The sequence below is a fragment of the Hippoglossus stenolepis genome, chromosome 21 (assembly GCF_022539355.2).
Source record: "Hippoglossus stenolepis isolate QCI-W04-F060 chromosome 21, HSTE1.2, whole genome shotgun sequence".
Taxonomy (NCBI): Eukaryota; Metazoa; Chordata; class Actinopteri; order Pleuronectiformes; family Pleuronectidae; genus Hippoglossus; species Hippoglossus stenolepis.
Genome location: NC_061503.1, coordinates 15190038 through 15213029, shown reverse-complemented (window position 1 = coordinate 15213029; position 22992 = coordinate 15190038). Strand labels below are relative to the sequence as shown.

At 44.2% G+C, this 22992-nt stretch overlaps 1 protein-coding gene across 3 annotated transcripts in view; it reads right to left on the bottom strand.

The window, feature by feature from the left end:
• Positions 1–394: 394 nt before the first annotated feature.
• Positions 395–22992, bottom strand: part of svild (supervillin d) — a 42073-nt gene continuing 19475 nt past the window's right edge. For all 3 annotated transcript variants that reach the window (XM_035145560.2, XM_047338278.1, XM_047338279.1), the window contains exons 4-29: positions 21171–21232; positions 18424–18518; positions 17589–17694; positions 15424–16040; positions 14499–14631; positions 8813–8960; positions 8249–8320; positions 8027–8113; positions 7664–7847; positions 7403–7575; positions 6510–6671; positions 6215–6351; positions 5827–5974; positions 5304–5449; positions 4945–5120; positions 4684–4819; positions 4237–4537; positions 3954–4108; positions 3733–3835; positions 3184–3391; positions 2958–3091; positions 2716–2871; positions 2030–2173; positions 1771–1883; positions 1505–1660; positions 395–1279 (exon numbers count right to left, since the gene is read on the bottom strand). In XM_035145560.2, the coding sequence (XP_035001451.2) occupies positions 1193–1279; positions 1505–1660; positions 1771–1883; positions 2030–2173; positions 2716–2871; positions 2958–3091; positions 3184–3391; positions 3733–3835; positions 3954–4108; positions 4237–4537; positions 4684–4819; positions 4945–5120; positions 5304–5449; positions 5827–5974; positions 6215–6351; positions 6510–6671; positions 7403–7575; positions 7664–7847; positions 8027–8113; positions 8249–8320; positions 8813–8960; positions 14499–14631; positions 15424–16040; positions 17589–17694; positions 18424–18518; positions 21171–21232 (4139 nt within the window). In that variant the 3' untranslated portion in view covers positions 395–1192. The remainder of the gene's footprint in view (positions 1280–1504; positions 1661–1770; positions 1884–2029; positions 2174–2715; positions 2872–2957; positions 3092–3183; positions 3392–3732; positions 3836–3953; positions 4109–4236; positions 4538–4683; positions 4820–4944; positions 5121–5303; positions 5450–5826; positions 5975–6214; positions 6352–6509; positions 6672–7402; positions 7576–7663; positions 7848–8026; positions 8114–8248; positions 8321–8812; positions 8961–14498; positions 14632–15423; positions 16041–17588; positions 17695–18423; positions 18519–21170; positions 21233–22992) is intronic.

Sequence of the window (22992 nt, the reverse complement as noted above, 5' to 3'; positions counted from 1 at the left end):
CTCTTTTTCCCCCGACCACCAATGTTTCAGTAATAAAAGCTGACCTGGTCGCTGTCTCCACATATAATGCAGATCCTATATATATATATATATATATCACCAAAAAAAACAAATGATGTAACAAATGAATATGAGATTGTTTAGAAAACCATGTTTTCTATTTTGCACATCACGGGGCAGACACGTATTGACAGTATGTTGTGTATATAAACATATAGAAGGAGCACAGATAACACACTCACAGTCTCTCTTACATACACACACGTAATACTTTTAGTTGTACATTCACACACACACACACACTCACACACACACACACACACACACACACACACACACACACACACACACACACACACACACACACACACACACTTTATAACAAGACAAAAGATTCGATTTGGTCCCAAGCAACCGGTTTATAGGCAGTTATTTACGAGAAGCAGGAAATATCTCGTACCAAACTTGGTGAAAAAAAGTGTCAGTTTTTATGTCAAAATTGAAACTTTCATCATTTCAGTTTCAAACAATTTTTGCTGAAACTGATATAAAAAAATCTTTGGGACTTACTTTACTTTTTGGGTTATGACAGACAACAATAAAAAACGAATTATTTCTTCTGTTTAGACGCCTGGAACACAGGCTCAAATTACAGATCGTTCTCTGAGCTGCGATTTGTTTTGACTTATTGTCGTTTCTTTGTCGAGCTCAGAGCGTCAACGGTTTACTCCCACCGCACAGAGCTGACTTCTTTTTCCCATGAAATGTAAAAATCGATGAATAACTCCCCCAGTTTCACACCACAGGCAATTTTTTTTATACAAATACATTGTCACCAGAAAATCAACACGTCTGGAGTAAACATAAAAACACATTCATTTATAGTATTTTACATATTTATAATATGAGGGTAACTATTTCTTTTTTTTTTCAAACCAGACAAGGAAAACATTTCATTAAAAGATTAACAATTGCACATAATTGTTGGGTAAAATATTTCAAGGACACAAGGAAACAATAAAAATGGAACTGCTATTAAAAATAGATCAACATTTGAACAAAATTGTACATTCGCTTTTCTTTATCCTCGACAAAATAAGGACAATGTCTTTTTTTCTTGGAATAAAAAAAAAAAATGTAAGAAAAGCTGCAGAGAACATGAAGAAGAGGCAAGTTTGTGTCGATAAAGGTTTTAAAACAGACCCTTGCTTTTCTTCAGATTCTTTTGCTTCCAGTTTGGCAGCGCGTTGAACTCCACCCGGCTCATCTCCAGAAGTGTCTGAAACACACGCACAGGAAACAGCCACAGTTTACAAATCACAAACATTAGACTTTCTGGTCTTGAGCTGTATTATTACCATCTATGGAATATTCAGCACATTATAACTTTGTATAATTATTCTGTTTATCTGCTCTGACACATAAAGACTTTGTAATTTGCATTTCTTACAAACGCTTATCAATTTTCTAAATGTTCCTGGTCGTCTAACAGTAAGCGTCCCACCTTGAAGTCCTGGTCGGACAGGTACACCTCCAGGCGCAGGGGGTCCACTCCCTCCGGCAGAGGTTTGCGGGTCAGCTCCTCGATGGAGTACTGCTCCTTGCTGAGCCGAGACAGCGCCTCCTTCACCAACACCACCTTGTTCTTAGAGTTCTCCACCTGCTTACACACGTAAAGTAAAAGAGGTAAACAGATGTAAAAGTGTGGTTTTCATTTCTCTAAGTAGCTGGAATTACACACATCGCAGTAGAAAGAGAAAAGTCTCCCACCTCCGGAGTGAAGCTGGAATCTTTCTGCCAGTACGGGAAGATGTTAGTGAAGGTGAGGGGTTCACAGCCTGCGTAGACCAGATAAGCCAGAGGGGGGCGCCGATGATTCTTCTCTGTAAATGACAGAAATGTAAAAAGGTGGTGATGCTTTTGAATTCAGACATTTTCTGGATGGAAAAGAGATAAAAGTGTAAATAATGTGAACAGCTCAGCCCTAATACACTTTTAGCAAAGATTCCTCCCGTGTGCGACCTCTGACCTTTGCAGTACTGCAGCACCGTCTCCATGGCACACTTCCTCTCGCTGTCCCAGCGCATCTTCGCAGAGCCGGTGCGCTGCGTGTCCTCCGGCTGCCAGCCCTGCCACAGGTACACCTCCATACGGTTATCCAGCAGGAACAGAGCTGGAGAAGCAATGACAGCAGGATTACAAAGGGTGTCAGACTGAGAGCTAATAGAGTTTACTGTTGTTGCTGTGACGGTTTGAAGGTCGCACATTAAGCCCCAACAATAAAACAAATCCATCAACAGGGAAGTGAACGAAAGTGTCTTTTAAACAAAAGCATCTTGACAAGTTTTCATCAGTCCAAGGTTCTAACAGGCAACTAAGTGGAACTGAATGTTTGTGTAATTTCTATGGCGTACTTCAAATGAGAAACCTGCTTTTCAGACATTAACTGAACTCTGGATATTTGGAAAGACGATGAGAGTTTTTGACGAGGTGGCAGATACTAGTGTTGATCTGCTGAAAACAAACACGTGGGATTTCCTGCTTCCTCTACCAGATGCTGCCCCTCGCCTGAATGCTCCAGACATTTCCCTTCTGTTGTGATCACGTCTAACTGGAAATTAATTCAGTTTTGTATGTTTTCTTTTTCAGGGGACATAGATTTGTGGTCCTGAAAGAAATGGGGATGTTTAGTCAAATACAAAGCATCAGTGGTACCTGGCTGCTGTGCGATGTAGAGGTTCTCCTGCAGGAACGGCATCGCCATGACTCCCTCCATCACCCGAGCAGGATACAGCCGCTCCTCCCCTTCGAAAACCCCAGAGCTGGCAGTCAGCTTGAACAGCCGGGCCGTGTAGTTGTACTTCCCAGGATCTGGGGGTAATGTGCACGTCTCGTTAATGAGATGACTCAGGATGTTGCCGGGTGGTTTGAAGTAACGTGTCAGTGTGAGGACGAACCTTGCAGCATACAGTCGTACGCCTTCTTGTCCTTCAAGCCCAGAGCCTTCACGAACTCTGAGGGTTCAGCTCCTTCCTCCACCTCCTCAACTGTCACACTACTGCTGCTGCTCAGACCCAACTCTGAGGGACATCTGAACACAACACACAGAAAACACTGAAGTTAATTCCACCACAGCTGCTACAACAGGCACATCCATTACACACACATGCACACGTCTCTTACCTCTGGGTTAGTTTGTCCGCAGCTCTCTTTGCGACCTGCCTGGCCCTGGCTTGTGCTTTACAGCCGTGCCACAGGTACAGCTGAGCTTTCGGGGCGTTAAGAAGCACCAGACTGGCACGTGAGCGCAGATTGGCACTCTGGCAGTTCACCTCCACCAGCGAGGCCTCCACCTCCTCCTCGCCACGGACACAGAACAGCCTCCAGCCACCTGGACACACACACACACACACACGGCAAGAAAATATCAGAGTCTATCCTCGAAATCAACTAACTCAGGATGTTAGCACAAGTCATTGAGATCGAACTAAGTGGAAACCCACTGGGAAGTCATGCACTGGTTTGTGAGCTGCTGTTTTGATGTTGAGCATCTTGTCCGGCACCATCTCGGTTTTTTAACCTTCAATAGACCGTCTATAGAAACTGACTTCATTAAAAACCAGTGGAGACATGGACTCTACGTCTGTTTTTACACACGTCTATGGTCCAGACTTGTATGATAGAATGTTTTTCAGAGCATCACTGATAACAGTAAACATTTTATTCCATTACCTGTGTTGTTGGCACCATCTTCTCTGCTGCCCTTGTGGATGATCAAACCTCCCAGGAAGAGCTGGAGGAAGCAGGGCGGCTCTTTCCCCTGACTCACCAACACCTGGAGCCACACAAACCAGATGAGGAACGTCACACTTTTACCATAAATGAATAAAAAGATAAGTGAAGCCTTAGATAAAGACACCATTCTATTGATGGTGTGATGAGCTGAGACCCACTTGTGACCCCCTGTGGCTGCCCAGCTCCACTGTCATCAGAGCGGAGGTTCCCTTCTCGCTGATGCTGGATTGTCGGCCCTGCCAGAAGAAACACGCCGTCCTCTCTCGACCGGGAGCTCCCGCGCTCAGCTCCCCGGGTTTCTGCCGCTTCCCCACTGAGGGAACAGAAGCAGTGAGCTTCAGAGCACTTTAACCTCCTTGGTGATATGATGCCTCTTTAATATGCACTTTCCTTATAGATGCATGAATCATTGTGATGACTTTTTTTAAAAACCCGACTTACCAAGTGTGGTGACGGAGTATTTCCAGCGGATGATGTAGGCGTCGCCCTCGTGTAGCTGGCCCAGACTCTCTTTGGGCAGCTCCTCCTCACTGTGCTCTTTGATGTGCCAGGCGTCTACAGCTACGGTAGCCAGCTCCGCCTGCCTCCCGTCCTCCGTCCTCACCAGGCCGTGGCCCCGCTGGACATTGACTCCCTCCAGGACGGTCTTCACCGGCGCAGGCTCGTTGTCCAGCAGCGCTCTGGCATCGCACGGCTGCAGTTCCAAGTCGAATGAGGAGCGGGCAGTGGAATGGACCGGACTCTGAGCAGGCACAACGTTTTTACTTGGTTTTGAATTTGTAATTTAACCAAGTATATATATAAGTGGATGAATATATCAGTTATTCCATTGCCTGGTGTTTTTTCTGTGCATTTTATTGTACTAATTTTACGTCTGAACTCCTCTACCTTGATTTCCTCAGCTAGAGCTGCTTCCTCTTTCTTCTTCTCAGCCCAGTCCAGGAACTTCTCTCTGAACAGTGCCGTCTCATTGTGCTCCGACAGCCGACCAAACAGAGTCCAGCTCGGACGACCCTCCCCCTGCCTGGATATCACACACACACACACACACTATCGTTTAAAAGTGTTGTGAAGGTGTACTGGCCAAATAAAACCACTAGGGGCTACAACAACACAAGCAATAACCTTAATAACTTGTGTCACACTCACTGTGGCACATCCTTATTCGTGCAGGAGGCATCCAGAGGGTTGACTCTGCAGCTGCTGTAGTCGTAGCTGCCGCTGAAGAGCTGTTTGCCCAGTTTGACGGCCACTTTTCTGTCCCCCAAGGGCACGTCTTTCCCGTGCCACACGTACACTTCACCGCCAAAGTCAAACACTAGCACCTGGTGTCAGGTGTCGGCAGCAGCAAGGAGACAGAACAGAGAGCCATTATCTCACCATGCAAGACAACAAGAAGCATAAAGATGGGAATTGAAATGTCCCTCGGGACTATGTTTATCTCTTTTCAGACTTTGCTTGCAGGACCAAACTTTTACGGGGTCCATTACTCTCTTAGTGGTTTTTACCTCATTGGAGTCGAGCATGGAGACACTCGGGATGGAGGCCCATGCATCATCATGAGGCACCAGCTTGTCTCCCTGGAGTCTGTACACCCCATTAGAGTCGAGAACCCCTGTCTCGTACAGTTCATCTTCCTCCGGCTCCCCTGCACCTATAACACACACACACCACACACACATTTCAGAGAGAGGAAGGTGAGCATATGTGCAGGACAGCAGGGGAGGCAGCACGGTTAGACTGACGATCCTTCAGAGGTTAAATCAAGCTTCAAGCCCGAGTCAGGAAACATCAACACGGCTGAAGTGTTCTTAAGAAAAACAAGGGATACCTACACGTTCTATTGGACAGTATTATATTATATATCAAACTGTATAAAAGTGTAAGAAAAGATCAGCTGCTGTCCTCGTTTACTTTCACTCAAATACCTAAATAAAATGTTGACAGTTATAGACAAAGATCGTGAGCTGAGACGACCTTATTAGCTGCTGTTCCTCCTTCAGTAAACATAATAAACGTGTTTGCATGCACCTCTGTATTTGGTCTTTCCTCCCAACAGGCTCCAGAACTCTTTGGCCCATCTGGTCTCGGTGTTGATTCCTTCCTCCAGCACCGTGACCTGCGGCGCCTTACAGCCGAGGTCCCTCTTGGCCTGGATGAACGATGCCATCTCCGATGCCTGCTCACACGGAGCATAATGTACAACGTGTTACAACTGAACATGGGCGGAGGATTTGTCTCTTTATTAAATCAGTGCATCCAAAAAGAGCATGAAATACCTGGGGCAAGAAATTTAAATGTTTTCCTTCGGCAGCATGTTTTAGTTTGAGCTTCATGAAGCTGTAGCAGCACCTGCCTGAACATGATGCTGCTTCTGAAACATTCTTAGTAAAAATCCAGTTTGTGTGAGGTTCGCTACCTTGGCTTTCTCAATGACGTTGGCGAACTCTCCGCTCCACATGTAGCAGTGCTTGGGCGTGATGAGCAGGAAGCAGTCGCCGCTGTTCAGAGATTGAGCTGTGGGCTCCACCAGGCGCACCTGGACGTGCCTCCGACCTACACATACATACATGTTGCTTTTATCTCACAATTAAACCAACTTCATATCCCTAAGAAACACACCTGAGAGGAGCTTTAAGTGTTATTTAGTTTCCTCTTCATAATAATACATTCGTAGCAAACAAACACACAGCACATGCTCTGGTGTCTCTGACCTTTGATGCGAATAAGCATGAGCTTGTTGAAAGGCAGTGCACTGTTGTTGGTCACGACGTCTGTGGACTTGACGCTGCGCAGGTTGACCTTGCGGAAGTTCTCCTTGCTGGCGAGACCCGCCAAGGCCACGTCAGCCAGGTTGTGTTTGGAGTGTTTCGCCACTGGGGGGGAGAGAGCAAACAAGACAAGTTATCACCTACTACAAGTTCCAGGTCGAACTGATGCAGTATTTTGAATCATAACTGTGATTTAATCTGCCATCCAACAATAAAAAACACTTGTTGTAGAGTAAATTATGAAATAAAAGATGTCTTTTCTTATTTCTTCCTGCACTAGACGTCACATACTACATATAGCCGTCTCGTTTCCTCTTTAACTGTGAAATGGTCCCTAAGGTCAGCTGAGTCTGTGCAGTTTAAATAGAGAGGAACTGAATATAGAGAGTACACAAGCTGCAGACAAACAGGTCAGGTAGAAAACTATTACAGCTGCTCATACCTTCAGATCCTCTTCGACTTCCACTGTTTACAGTGCGTACACTTCAGTAACCAGGCAACTGTTCTGGTTTCTGCAGTAATCTGGTTTCTCAAAATACCAAGTAAACGAGAAAGCCTGTGTTTGTAATCAGGTGGGCGATGAGAAATCAAATTTGCCCAAATAAATGTCTGCAGCAGAAAGGTGATTCGTTTGGCCACATAAACATCAGGATGAAATTATGCATCTGTTTATTCACGATAATTCAATTTGAGTCCAACAGAAACTAAAACCGACTCTGATAAAAACATCCAAATTCCTGCATGAGCTGATGGAAAATTTACCACCATGACATTCGATCAAACTATACTAATGGTTATATTAAGTGTTTTCTTGTCGAGCCATCTAAGAATCTTACTCCTCTCCACTTGGATCCTCTTGGTTTCCACTGAGGCCACATTGAGCCGCTGCTCGGTGTAAACCTGCCGGAGGTCGTTGCGGGCAGCCAGAGCTCGCAGGGGGTTCCTGGAGCCCTGGTTTCTCCTGGCGGGCCGCATTGCACGCTTGTGTTCGGTTACGGTCGAGATGAGTCTAAAAATACAGTAAATACAAGTGTTTTAGGATATGATTGATGGATATGGTTGATGTAGAGGAAAAAGCCACTGATGAATTCACTGACTTTGGTGTGTCGGCCTGAATCTGGCTGAAGTCCTCCTCGGTGACCACCACGCTGGAGTCATGGAGCGCGGAGGGTGAGACAGATTTGTAGAAGTTGCCGAACGTCTCGTCGTCATCCAGGGTCATCACCTCTTTCTCCGTCTCTGCCGTCACCTCAATGGTGGAAATCCTGTTTTTGCTCACGCCTGACCCGCCCGCCACAACACGAGGAAACAGGAAGGAAGGAAACAGGAAGTGTTTGCACAGACCGTCAGATAACTGTGCTTTTGGTGACAAGATGTGTAACGATTGAAATACACGATGGCTACGCTACAAGAAGTCCTTAATAACACAATGTATAGTTAAATATAATCTTGGATTGTACCTTTGTTGTGGAGCTTGTCGAGGAAGGACTCGAGTTTGTCGAGTCGTTTGTCTCCTTCCACCTTGACATCAGATCTACTGGAGATTTCTGTCCAGTAGAAACAAACAGGTCTGTTAAATTGGGGTTTTGTTCAAGTCATGTTGAGTTAGTGGCACATGTGACACATATGGTCACAAGAGCCTGGTTCCTTTCTCAATATAGTGAATCACTCAACGATCGTACCTTCATGCGGCTTCACAGGTGTGCTGTTAGATTTCTTGAGAGTGATACGAGGCGTCTCCTCTGAGACAACACCTGATGGAACACAGGGGGAGAATTAGAGCTCCAAGTTATGATCAATATTTGTTACACATTCATCTGACAAATATCTTAATAAATTATTTCAATTCAATTACTTTTATCTAAAAATGTCAGAAAATTGTGAAAAATAAACATCAACATTTTAAGAAGTGTCTTGTTTTGTCCGACCAACAGATCAGAGTACACAGATATCTAGTTACTTTGAAGTAAGTGACTTAAAAAGCAGCAAATTGTCAGATTTAATAAAGTATAAATGGCACTTTCAGTAAAAAAAATAAATAACGGCTTCGCAAAAGTGAAGCCGTTAGTCTCAATCACTCCCTGGTGGCTGGCTGCCTCCTCCATGTTAGCAGATGGGACATGGACTTAACTAAAAAGTCATTATACCGTCATTTTGGATAGTTCTTCTCACACTGATGTTTGTTCAAGTGTTAATTTCTCGAGTAAGTTTGGTATTAATTAGTAATTAGCTCAGAATAAACTCACCCCTCTTGGCCATGCGGCCGGCCACAGTGAACTGGACCGAGTCATTGGCTGCTCCTTTGCCTTTGTTCTTCCACAGCTCCTCCTTCTCCTTGAGGATCTTCATCCGGTCCATCAGCGACATCTTGGGCTCCATTTCTACGCCGGACTTCTGTCGGGAATAAAATCCAATTTCAGATACCGCTTCTTCGTAAGTTGTAAAGATGTTTTACTCTACTTTTCTAAGAGGCAGTTCTAAGGACACACAAAACCATGAGTCAGCAAGAAAGGTTGCATGAGGACAGGAGAGGGAGATTACTGATGATGGTGAAAGACGATAATGTAGTGAAGCAAACACACGGGCAGAAATTATTGTATCTATGCCAGCTATGAAAAACCACATTTCTTTTATTAATTATTTCTGGAGGAGAAAGCAAATACTTCCACAGAAGTTCTCACTGCGTTAGTCAAACTGTATTTTTACAACAGAAAGCCATGAAGGATGTCGAGGCCTGATAATAAAACACAGAATCCCTGTTCGTACAGCGAGGCCGTCCATCACCCGGTGCACAGCAGAGCTTTTATACATGATTTACTCCTGCTGTCATTTCTGCACCTGAACCACCATTAAAAATGAATTAGCAGAGGTTTACTGCCCCCTGGTCCCCGCGGACCCCTGGAGATGTGGAACAGTAATTAATGATATTCCACTCCCGAATATTTGAAGCATTTCATTGTGCTGTCTGGGCTTTTTTTTTTTTTACAAGCTGCTGTCCCTTACTCTTATCGCTGATAATGAGTATTTTATTGGGTGTAACGTAGCATGAGCGGCAACTTCCTTTCTGCAGTGGGTAAAATTCAAAGAAAATCTATTTCTGCACAGGAGAGCAGACGAGGAACATGATGTTGAAGACAACTGTTGAGCAACTGCTAATTAAACAGGCAGAATAAGACAAAAACAAGAGAAACTCTAACAGAAACTCTACACACTTGTTTTTCTTGCATGTTTTCACTGTAAATTACTGAAACATACAACATTTATTCATATGAGGGCAACAGGGCGGTTTGTGCTGCGTGAAATCAAAGTAAATGACAAACAAATGTTTAGGATTCACCAAAACCAAATAGCTAGTTACAGTCATAGAGGAATTTTCCTGGCGGATGAAAGATGGTCTGTGTGATCTGCTGACTGTCAGTCTGCAACTTAAAACATCAGCTCTACTGTTGGTTCTGCAGAATCAACTTAAACAGCCGCAGATGTCAAGAGCTTTAAGAAGAAAAAGATGTTGAGCTGCGGCCAGGCCGATGTCAGTGAGGCATTAGAGAAGGAAAAAGTCCATGAGCAGTATTAATAGTCTATTCCCTAAATGTAAGTCAATGTAAGAAATTGATGGGATGGAGGCTGGATGATTTGAGAGATTTGCAATGGAAACTTTCCAATTCCAATTTCTCAGAGCCGAAAGTGACGTTTTAAATCTGTTTGTTTTATTTAGCCCGACAGGCCGAAACCCAGAGATATTTAAGTTTGTCATGATTTTATCGTGTTTGACGAAGAAAAGCTCCAACCCCAGGTTTGAAAATCCTGATATTTTAATACTTTCCTTGCTTTTCATTTTAAGGTAAAAGTCTTTAAACAGTCAAACTGTCTAATTCTGAGCAAACTTCGGTTTCTTTCAAACAATCTTCCACTCAAACCCCCCCTCCCTCACCGAACACAATGGCAAAGGTACAAGTGGTAACAGATTTGTTTTTTTCTCCTCTAATGTCGAACACGTTGCACATTGTGGTCAAATATTAGCGTGACATGAGACAAAGTTCAAAGCAACACATTGAATCACACTGACATGCAGGGAGACAACACACGGCTCAACATCAAAGTGGAGGCTCGCTGATTTATAACATCGGAGAATTTGACACACACACACACACACACACACACACACACACACACACACACACACACACACACACACACACACACACACACACACACACACACACACACACACACACACACACACACACACACACACACACACACACACACACACACACGTCCTGAATGCATTATGAGTGGGGATGTGAGTTTTAAGTTGATTTGGACTGAACACACACATTTTTGTAGTACAGGACTGAAAACCCTGCTTCTTGTACCTTTTAACGATTAAAGGCTCATTTAAGTTCAATATTAGACGCGTATGAGTAAATGGACAAAGCCTTGTGTACGTACTCTGCGTTAATTTCTGTATTTGTTCACGTCTTCCGAAAGCTTACGGATGAGAACGCAACAGTTTAAGCGAGACGACCATAAGACACGAGGAATACATTTCAACAAAGGATTCATCTCCCTTATGTCGAGACGTGGCTGTTCTTGATTCTTTCTTAAGAGGTGCGTTATCACAACCTTCTCCACCGCTGCCATGTTAGTTGCTGTCAGAAACTGTAGACTCTGCACTGCCCTCTAATGGATGTATTGCTCACCAACCATGCCAATGTAATGGTTGCATGGACGTATGTTACATATACGTCTCTTTTTGAGCGTAAAGGCAGCATAAATCAGCCTGAATACTCAAAAACACCACTTTAAATGCCTTGTAAACCAAAGTTTCTCTGTGCATTGAAACTTGTGCAGTCATGCTACAGTGTGTGTCACAGCCCTGCGGCATTCTCCCACACTGACACAGCCCCTCCAGCCAGCAGCCCATCTCTGGAGTCAATCAGAGGAGGGAAATACCTTGGACTGACAGGACCCCAGAGACAGGGGGAGGAAAGGAAAGGGCTTGGGGCCTCAAAGCCTCACAGGAAACCATTTTTCTCAGCCCTGCCTGACTGTACGGAGCAGGCCGCACCTCGGCCAAACCACTGACACAGATATCAACCAACGGAGGGCCGGCAAACCGCATTCATGTAGCAACAGCGAGTGTGTCGACAGCTCTGATTCCTCAGAGCGTCTGAGAGATTGTCCAGGAAACGGGGAGAGAAATGCAGGGTTGCCTCATACATATGCACTCACCTGGAGGGACAGGGAAAGGCGGACAGGCAGGTGTCAAAAAAAGGGTCCACAGTTGGGGGGGGACAGAGGAAACTGGAAAAAAGGGTGGAAAGAGGGGGAAGTTGTAGGAAGAGAAGAGGAAAGGGAAACGATCAGAGGAGAATGCAGGAGGAAGAGCAAGGCAGGACGACGTCCGACTGCAGCAGCGGTCGTGAGCTGGTTTCACCGTAGAAGAGCAAAGAACAGACACAGGTCATTTGAAACCTGCCGTAACGTTTGGGAGAGTGGGAGGAAAAGGAAAAGGGAAACAGACTGTTTATAACAACGCATGAGGAGAGAGCGAAACACCATAAACTGAGAGCGATGCACGTGTGAATCATCCTGACTTACAACAGCAGGAATCTGGCTTCATAATTTAGTGGGAAATCAAGATGCTCGTAAATGAATTGGATTTAATAAACTCATCTTTAAGTGATTGTCTCGGCTCCTATTTTTCCTGGGAATCACCGCGGCTCAGAGACAATATTTCCCACAGTGTTAATGGAGTGACATGTCAGTGGGGGAGCTGCGGTGTCAGTGTTTTGATTTGTGGAGAGACTCGTCTACAGTGAGTCATCGCTGGGAAACTAAAACTAGACACTTAGAAAATCCTGCAGGATTTAAAAGAAAACCCTCTAAATATTATTCTAATGTCTGCATGGATTTTTGTAAAAGACAGTAAAATTTGTAACTTATTCCAAAGGCTGAATTGATATTGACAGAGCAGCAGTATATTTTTTTGGAGGACAGCATTAATCATTAACTGGTGAAAGGCTGCGAACAGTCAAAGTAACGTATTATTAACGATCATTATCCAAAACAAGACAGACCTTTAAATTTAATTTACAACGGAGGCCTCACTTTACAACACAACCGTGGGGCACTGAGCAGCGTAGCCGGCTTTACAGGAAACATCTGGAGCTGGTTGGAGATGACCACGGTGTGTACCATGCATGTTACATTCCCTGGTCTCCCACATATCAAACAAAGAGCAACAACATCTGTTTGGGCTTGGCAGGGTACGAGATGGACTGACAAGCCTGAACATGGAAACCAGAAGGGCCTTTTCTTCAAGGTAGAAATGTAACAAGAACGGTCCCATACGATGGATGCCACACAGATGATGTGCCTGTAAAAACTCTGGAGAAAGTCTGCATGAGGCCATGTGGGAACACAGCGGGAGATTATCACCGGAGGATTCACCGCAAGCGAGTTGGTAACGTTTCCAACACGTGACGGACGCAGAACTGAAAAAAGCTAAGTGATTATCAATATCTCGGGGTGACGAAGAGGAGCCGTGGATGTAGAAGAGACATTTGAGAGCTTTTGGAGATTAAGGTCGGCCACGGTGTCGATATGATCTAAACAAAAACACATGATCTCTGCAGCAGAGTTTTCACGTTACGTCCTGGGTTCTGCATGTTCCACACTGAAGCCAGCCCTCACCTGGACGCTCCAGAGAATTTACTGTTGTTGTAAACGCGTCAGACTAAAGAATCTCCTGCTGTGTTCTGGCAAACTCCTGATAATGTCCGCACCCTTATTGTCTGGAGGTTCTGTCTGAAAGCACCTTTAGTTTCCCAGAGCTCTACAGCAGCAGAACAAGTTCCAGACCACTTCGTATTGAATCAAAGGGAGAAGCCTGCAGACTTTTTCGGGGGTTGCGGTTGCAGCCTTTCTGCCATTAATGGAATTACACTAAATTATATGGACTCTGATGATTTATCATAATAAAGACCGACCACAAGGATGTAACATGTACTCAGTATTTAGTCGAGTGAAGATTGTCGGCTGCCCACACTTTCGTATAAAGTGGATTTATTCTAAGTTTAGCTCATCTTTGGATGAAGGATGAACCCAAACCATGAAAAGCCCCGAGAGGTTCCCTGACCTTGACAGGCAACCAACCAAGGGGTGCTTCATACGTTTAAACATGTCATCACCTCAGTCTTTTTGGTTTTTCTTCCACTGGAACATCATTAAATATTTACAAAGTGTCCTCGTGGTGGTTATTATATAGTCTAATGGATTTTTTCCACTTGTTAGGAGAGGGGGACGGGGGGGGGGCCTCCATGGACTTTCAACACTCCTTCAAAATGTGTCCGTGTCCAATAAACGCTGAACCATCTGCATGTTTATATACGTTTTTCGAGTGTATGAAGAATACAAAGCTTGCTTGTGGAAGATTGTTTTTCTAACTTTGAGGAGAGGAGAAGTGAGACGCTGTAAAACCCAGCAAAGGAAGCAGGCATTAGCGTGGAAGGTTTGCAGGTGTTTGGTCGCGGTGTAGGGTTTTATTTTTACAAGGGGGGGAAGAGGGTGTGTCTCTCTTTCTCTCTGTGAGGCTAACTAAGCCCTGGATCACTGGCTTTGGCAACACCACTTCCAAATCTGCTGCAACCCCGAGCCCTCCGAACCTCACGCCCTCTTGGCAGCAGCTCCGGGGGAAACGAGCTGATTCAGCAGAGGAAGAAATGTGTGCACGGCCAAAATCTGTCTTTCCCTGTGAACGATGCTGAGGGGAAACCTCAACATGTGGCAGGATCTGCTCATTAAAACCAATACCACCGTAAAAGAATTGGCTTTAATTTGTAATAACTCTTGCAGACCTGTTATTCCTCCCACATGAGTAACAACTTTACCCCACTACACTGAAGGAGAGGTTATGTAATAACTCACCTTTTTCCTCCAGGCATTTTCGGCACCTTGGAGCTGATTGAAGCGATCGGCCAGTTTCGTCTGGATCAGCTCGGTTGGTTTTGACTTCTTCAGTCTGTCTTTCTTCTCATCTTTACTGCTGGACTCTGTCAGTCTGAAAAAGGATAAAGACAAACACGTTCTTTTCATTTACTCTTTTACAGCAGCATTAAAATACAAGTCTGGTTTACCTGAGCTACACAAGTCTGAGTAACGTTTAACTCCCTGGCTGCTATTTTTTAGATTTTTGCATCAATTCACAAGTTCATGGTGCTGTTAATTTGAAATACTGTACTGTATATCTTTGAGCATATTTAGTTACTGGGAGCTTCAGTAATATGGCTTAACCACAGACAGGTTTCCAGAAATGAATCCAAAACATTCCAGACACAAATGTTGCGCCACCATCTCCCACTGATACACACGTGAGTCAGTCTCAGCTGCCAATCATCACATTTCACTGCGTTTTAAAAGCATCAAATAACTAATAAACTCAGTGGAAACGTGTAATTTACAATTTACTTGACGTTTGCTATTTAGTTTGGTCCATGTCCCATCCATTAACATAGAGGAGACATGGTTTATGACGTGTACTGCAGCCGAACACTTTAACATCACGTCATGTCGTCCATCTTTATATTGAGTCCATAGGCTCAAATGAAAATGAATCCAAACCCCATTTGAAAATAATATAGTAAAGTAATCCTAAGGTTTAAATATTGATCGTAAGCTAGAATCTATACAAATGCTACTAATTGATTAAGTAGTTATTAAACTAATCTGTCACTGACTTTAATACTTCTGCATTATTTGTATTTTGATGTTGTTTTGGTTCTATACAGCTAAATTTAGCCAATTTAGTTTACTATACTGAAACATGATGCTGTGTTGGTGTTTATCCAATGACCTCTGTTTGAGGGAGGAGCCACCACTTCCATCCAAGCTGCTCTCCAGCTCCTCAGCTTCCTCCGACACCGTGGACATCTTCTCCAGACTCTCGTCAGTCGACGGACTTTGCATCTCCTCCAAACTTCCTCTGCTGCTGCCGCTGCTGCCCTCGCTGTGTTGTCTGTTGATGCTGAAGCACCCGCCGTCTGTGACGTCGTCAGTCAATGACTCATCCTCTCCCTCGTAGTCCTCGTCCTCCATTTCTTCCTCCTCCTCTTCCTCCTCCTCTTCCTCCTCCTCTTCCTCTTCCTCCACCTCCACCTCCACCTCCTCCTCCTCCTCCTCTTCCTCTACCTCTACCTCTACCTCCTCTTTCTCCTTCTCTTCATCAGCCTTCTGCGTCTCTTCCTCACTCTCATGGTGGCTGAGGGTGACGCTGCTTTGTCGAGCTGGCAGGCCCTCCGGCGTCGAGCCCTCGCTGTGGTCCGACTCCACGCTGGTGGAGCGACTTTTCTTTAGGATTCCCTTGATGCCACGAGGCCCCGAGTCTTGGCGTTGCAGAGAGGGAGGCTGGCAGGGAGGGGAGGGAGGGGGAGAGGCGTCTCTGTGCTTGCCGTCAGAAAGGAGACTGGAGGGCTGGTGTAGACAGGGAGAGAGACACAGTTTTCTTTTACTACTATATTTATAATATATGGAAAAGACTATTAAATTGCAGGAGCAGTATATTCTACTGTGCTTGATTATAGCACATAACCATCTCTGATGACATTTTCCAATAGCGACTCCTCTGCAGTTTCCACATAAACGGTAAAAACCTTCTTTTATTGCCCAAAGTCTCAAAGACTGAAATATGCCTCATGTACAGAAACATGTAGTTTCAGCTTTCAGTGACCTGCTGTTGTTGAGAGGAGGATGAAGGCTGTTGCCTCAGATGAACAGGAGGAAGTATGAGACATACGTCAAATTCCATGAGCGCATTAAGAGCCTTGTTCAATCCTGCTACTTACAAATTAAGAATATTAACCACTGCAATTCATTATTCACTATTCACACATCACTGAAGTCCTCACTGAACGACGCTGGCTCCCCATCCGCTGCAGAATTCAGTTCAAGATTCTATTTGTAACTTTTAAATCACTACATGGTCTGACTCCGCTTTATATTTCCGAACTTTTAACCCTTTTCTCTGCTCCGGGACCCCTGAGATCAAAGAATCTAATGTTTTGAAAAGGCTTAAAACAAAAGGGCGATCATGCTTTTACTCTTTTAGCTCCAACCCTTTGAAAGACCCCCCCCCCAAGAAACAGGAATAAGTGATTATCAAAGAGTGAAAGCATGTGTAGAGAAAGACTAAAGGATTTGCCAACAAATCTCAAAGACTTGTTTGGGACAACACGTGTTTGTTGTGCTTTCCAGGAATAAAAAAAACAAAACGCAGAAATGAAAAACGTATGTGAAGTGTTTGAGTCCACAAATAACTTTTGGAGTTTCAGGGGTAAACAGCGTTGCAGCCGAATCCAATACATTTCAACACGTCACCCACCCCTCCATCGGCATAGTGGTAAATAGAATTTTCATTTTTCGGTTAACTATCCCTTTAAAATACATTAACTTTGCCAACACATGTTTAAAAACGCAGTGAACAGCCGCTACGAAACAAACAAATCCATTTGTGTTTGTTCAATTTATCACTGAGATGACACAACAGCAGGCAAACTACTGACAGGTCAAAGGTTGTGAGGGAGTGCTGATTAAGGAGGAGATGGAGAATACACTGAGGCTGACTGGATGCTGACGTGCAATGCTAACCAGGTGGTGAGCCGCTTCAACGGAAAACACAATGTGCATAACACGTGGGGGCGCCTGTGTGTGGAGTCGAGTGTGTGCGCGTAATCAGTTTAAGATGTGGTGACGTGTGTCAGTGTTGAAAACGACTTAGAATCTACACATGGACTGCAAAAACAAAAAACCTAATGTAAATATGACCTGGGAAGAAACGGAGCCAAGCTGGAGGTGAGTAAGAGCTCTGGAATTGGCTCGCATGCGGTGGTGAGATTTTTCAGACGTGAGCGTGAGTGTTGGGTCAAAAATATTATCTTTCCAAACACAATCCACAGAGATGACTTCGTCGGAGTTATGAAAACCATGTGATCTTTTTAAGATACCTCTACGAGAAGAACTCACCTTTCTCTCCTCTGCGGCGGCACCATATTCCTGCTGCTCGTTCCACGAAGGTTCATCTGAGGCCTCCTTCTCCCCCATTGTCTGGCCAGTGTCAGATTTATGAAGCCTGATATATCAGGGAGAAAAGGACAAAGATGTTGCAGACAAAGCTTAAATCAAAAACTGAAACTCAATGAAACAGAATCCACCCTGTGAAGTACGTCTAAAAGTTCAAAACCGCAGATGGCTTTGCACTGAAGGGAGTGAAACATTGCTCTCCTGTATTTTCACGAACACAAATAAATATGTATAATAAATATTATATTTAACGTGGACTTTTTGGTTATAAAAATCTTTTCTACTTTATTAGAAACAGTGGAGCTTTGCTGAAAAGCTGAAATGCACTGAAGCGAAAGGAAAACTGAGAACAGTTCAAACTCCATGTGGGCAAAGACAGGACTGAACTGTCTGGCTCTCACTGCTGCAGCTATTAACTTCAGCCTGGTTTGCATCACCATGGCTACCACACTAAGTGTTTGTGTGTGTGTGTGCATGCGTGTGCAAGAGAGAGAGAGAGAGAGAAAGAGAGAGAGTGGTATTAAAGGCGAGCTATGCAGGTCTATCTGGTTTATCACTGCTGCTATTTACATCAATACACAACCTTTCAATTGCTCTGTAATTACCTCTGCACTCGGCCTGTGTGAGAGCGTCACTTGATTTAAAGTTCTTCTCTCCGCTCCTGCTGTTCTACATGTAATTCATCACCATCCATAAAACTTTTACTCGACCGGTGACAAAGACGACTTCTCAGTTTAAACGTCGTTCCTCTGATAGAAACACATGTGAACCCGCTCACCTGGTAAAGGCTTCGTCCTCCTCGCTGCTCATTAGACGTTTTACTCCGTCATCGGCCTGTTGGCGGCTGCTTCCATCTTCTGTCCCCTCCGGGTCCTACGGGCGGAGAGAAGAGCTGAAGATTAGGAGCTGGATTTTAGAAATCCTTCTGGAGGACGACATCGGCTGTAAACAAACCTTGATGAAGGAAGTGAGTGAATGAGTAAAGCTCCTCCCCTCCACTTGAGCAAAGCAGTTAAACATGTAAATGCTCCAGCTGAGTTGCTTAAAGGTCAAGGCTGGGGTGTGTGTGAGATTGTGGCAGCAGAGTTTTACCGGGTGGGAGAAAAATACCCAACCTTGAGGGCATAGAGTGCAAAAACACAAAATGAAGACAAGACGAATATCGCCAGTGCTGCATTTTCCACAATAAACTATCCTTAAGGGAGTAATTTTGTTTTGTATCGACTATTTTTATGTTCTCTGGAGGTTATTGCTTCAATGTGTTCACTGTCTGAGTCAATGTCCATTTAGAGCCGGTGAGGTCTCAGATTTCCCTTTTTTGAGATACATGAAATCACATAAAATCACATGGAAAGTACATGTTGATGAAAGTCTGTTACCAGCTTAATTATTTTGTTCTATGAAGCCATTTTCACATGAACTCTGACAAATGTCCGAACGATTGTGTCCGGACTTTCCCAGGAGTTTGCCTTTCACGTATGAAGAACACATATGTGTTTTTGTTTCCAGCACATCGACATTTGGTCTTTCAAGGTAGACATCTTCTGCGTCTTCTACGTGCACGTCATCTCTTGAGAATCTCGGTGAGAATATCCTGCTGTATTCTCACATGGGCTTTAACTAGGCGGGGTCTGGCAGGAAAAACCTCTGGAAAAACTCCGGAGCAACTAGCTCGGACATTTGTTCTCTCACAAACAGCCCCTCTGGATAATTTTAGGAGAATATCCATATTTCAGCGATGGTCTGAAAGCAGCGATAGTCACAAGACGTTCTAAAAACCTGCACAAAGTGTGACCCAGGCAGCTGTGAGAGCGTCGTCAGTAAACACTTCACCGCTGCCCCGGGGTGACATGGTGCAGATAAGTGGATTTCCAGCTGTGAGGAAAGCAACCAAAATCCAATGCCGTTTTTTTTTCTTCTTCACAAAATTACACACCAAAGCTCAACAGAATTAGAGGCCTCTCGCATCCTAGCTGCGATACAGATTATAAAGAAAGAACTCTGTGAGTATGTCGCCTTCTGCAAAACAAGTTCTTTTTATACTCTCTGGAAATTCAAAATATAAATGAGCTGTGTCTTTCTCCAGAAGACTTAACGCCTTCGTCCGTGTTGGAAGGCGGACGCACGATAACCTCACTCCTACTGCTGCTGGAGACACTGACTCACTGGCTTTCAACAGGGACTGTGGAGGAGAAAGGAGTGATAAGGGGAAAGTAACGACAGTGAGGGAGCATCTGTCAGTGCTGATGACTTTAAGGCGAGGGAGACATTGAAAAGGAGGAACAGAGGGAGAAAAAAAAAAAAATCTAAGTGTGATTGTGAGATGTAGCGTCTTCGTAGGAGCCGGTTTTCCCAGCAGGGTTTTCAGCAGAGCAACTCGCTGCCATCTGGGTTCACTTGGCCAACCTTGGCACTGCTCCTGCTCTGCGAAGGCCAAGTTAGAACAACTATTTACATCCAATATCAGGAAACCTAACCACGTCCGAAACCCAAGCAGCCTGGGAAAGCCCCGATACTTTTAAGCACACATGTGTATATCTCCCCATTGGATTGGGGACATTATCTAGTTATCTCTGTTTTCCAAAGTCCATCCTCTCGTTCCCTAGACTTTTCTGTTCCCACCACTGCGTTTAATACACCCGTGAACTGTTTGCGCTGAAGTCACGGCTTTGGCCAAGTGCGCATCCAGGTGCAGGACAGCTCACTTCCATTGCGGAGGGTTGAAGCAAACACCATCTGCTCTGGAAAAGTAAATCAGTCAGAGAAATGAAAAGGATGAAATCTGGATTGGTTATAAAATATAGATATAGCATCTGTGACATCATTCATGCATTCTTATGTTTTGGAGCTCGGTTAACTGTGTGTGTTTCGGGAGGAAGGAAATTTAAACTAAAAATAGAGAGGATTATAAAAAAGCAGGTGGTTGAGACACGTGAATGAGGAGCTGCTTTCAGACATACACTGAACTATGGAAAATCTGCTATTATTATCCAGAGGGGCTGAATATGAGAACATAAATGTCCAAGCCAGTTGCTGCGGACATTCTCCGGAGTTTCGTCGGCCAATCCCCTGGTAACAACTCTGGATAATGTCCAAATGAGAAGAATCCAGAGGACTCACTGTAAGCAAGTGGGAGCATTGATGATGTTTGTGATCCCGGAAGCACAACTTATACCTTACGTCCTGCCTCCCTGCGTCACCCCTCACTTGAATACCCCAGAGATTTCTGTGAAATCTCAAATGCGTCTGAGCGGAGAATCTCCTCCTGCATTGTTCATATGTGAAAGACAAACATCCGGAGAAAGTCTGGAGAGTCTGTTCAGAGCAGACATTATCCGGAGTTCATGTGTGAAAATGGCGAAAGCTTCTATGACAATTTGAGGATGTTCCCCAGTTAAGAAAAGTAAGTTAATGAGGGTTCAGCTTTATTTAAAACCATGGAAACCAGGACAAAGAGCAAATATTCGAGCAATATGTGATTTGTGTAACACAGACATGCAGGAGATGGAAGCTTTGATACTGGACCTTGAAAAGAGACTTTTTGGTTGTAGTAGACCTCTTGGAGGAGTTAGAAGGTGTATCATCAACTAAAAGAGACACACACAAACACAAGGTTGGTTATGTAAACAACAGTGAGACTTGTTCAACTAAAAGTCACGTTAGAACGATTCAAGATGAACAGAGTGTTTTTAAATCCACAAATTAATGGTCTGATATTAGCTTTTTGTAAACAGATAACAATACAAGAACTGAGCACAGACACAGGCAGATTTAATAAGTGACTTGATGCATGTACTCAAGGACACACACACACACACACACACACACACACACACACACACACACACACACACACACACACACACACACACACACACACACACACACACACACACACACACACACACACACACACACACACACACACACACACACACACACACACACACACACACACACCTTTTTAGGTCAAGTGGACGTTTTCCTCACCGGGGAAAACAGCTTGAAAAGTGCAGAGAGGAAACCTGACAGGATATAATCTCACCGGCTTCACTCATGAAGAGGAAAAAGACGGAGATACGTCTTTAAGGTCATCAATGAGTGTGACATTGAGACGATTTCTCCCTTTGAAGGAAGACATTGACGTGTGTTTGCACTTATATGTGAGTGAGAAAGAAAATAAATCCTCATGTGAGTTTATCTAATCAGAACCAGCCCCGGGAGTAGAATAAACTTCTAATCAGAACAAAAGGAAACGATTAAATTTAATGGTATTCCAACCACAACACAAATCAGCTCACTTAATCCCAGTCTCCCATTTCTTGTGTTTTTATTGTCCTAACAATGTTACTTTCCAAGCCAAAGAAAACAAAAGGTTTCTGACAAACTCCCCGTATCCACTGGAAGAAAAAGTTCAGTTGAGGTCTATTAATACTCAGGTTATGATTTATGATTCAACGCTCCCCTGCGCTCAGTCCAGAACGGAGCATGAGTTAGATCAGATGATGAAACTTTAAGTATTGTCGACTGTTGATTCCTTTCAGACTCGGTCTAGTTTCTGACTGTGGGCCAAACTTTTCTTACATCATCAATCCAAGACAGAGAGAGAGATGGAAAAACCTCCACTTAACTTTACTGATTCTTCCCTAAGTGCCGTCATCCATCACACGAGGCAGCTAAGTCAGCTTCTGACCTTATTGTGGCCAACGGAGTCGGCACATGAGTGAATACATGATGAAACAGCATAGACCCTGATCAGACCTTTGTGTCCTGCGTGATCTGATCACACGTGGACTTGTGGTCTGAGTGATCAGATCTCATGACGCATTTGGGTGGGTTCACATATTCTAAGGTCTGGGATGCATGTGTCCACAGTCCTTTTGCACTGTAAACGCAAATGTGTCCGGGCCACATATGAAGCTCCGCCTACTCAGCTAACATCCTCTGACCCGCTACATTTAGACATTTTTGTCTAAATTAATGATTTGGATTAACAGGTTAACTTCTACTAAAATGATTCCTAAATGTTTGACAACATACAGGCTGAAAAACACTGAACTCAATGAGGTTTAAAAATGTGTCAGTGTGATTTAAATCCTCGACTGAGAAGGTCTGAGATAAGGGAAGTAGCATAATGGCTTTCCAAGTTTTTATCTTACAACTTCTTTGTTTTGATTAAATATACACTTGAGGTTTATTGAGACAGGGTCACACAGACTTCCTGATCTACGTAGGAGGCTACTTGTTCAAACACACACACACACACACAGACAGACAGAGCCACTCACACTGTGGGCTCAGGTGGCTGACAGTCAGAAAAGCAGCCAGCGGCTCTTGTGTAAACTTA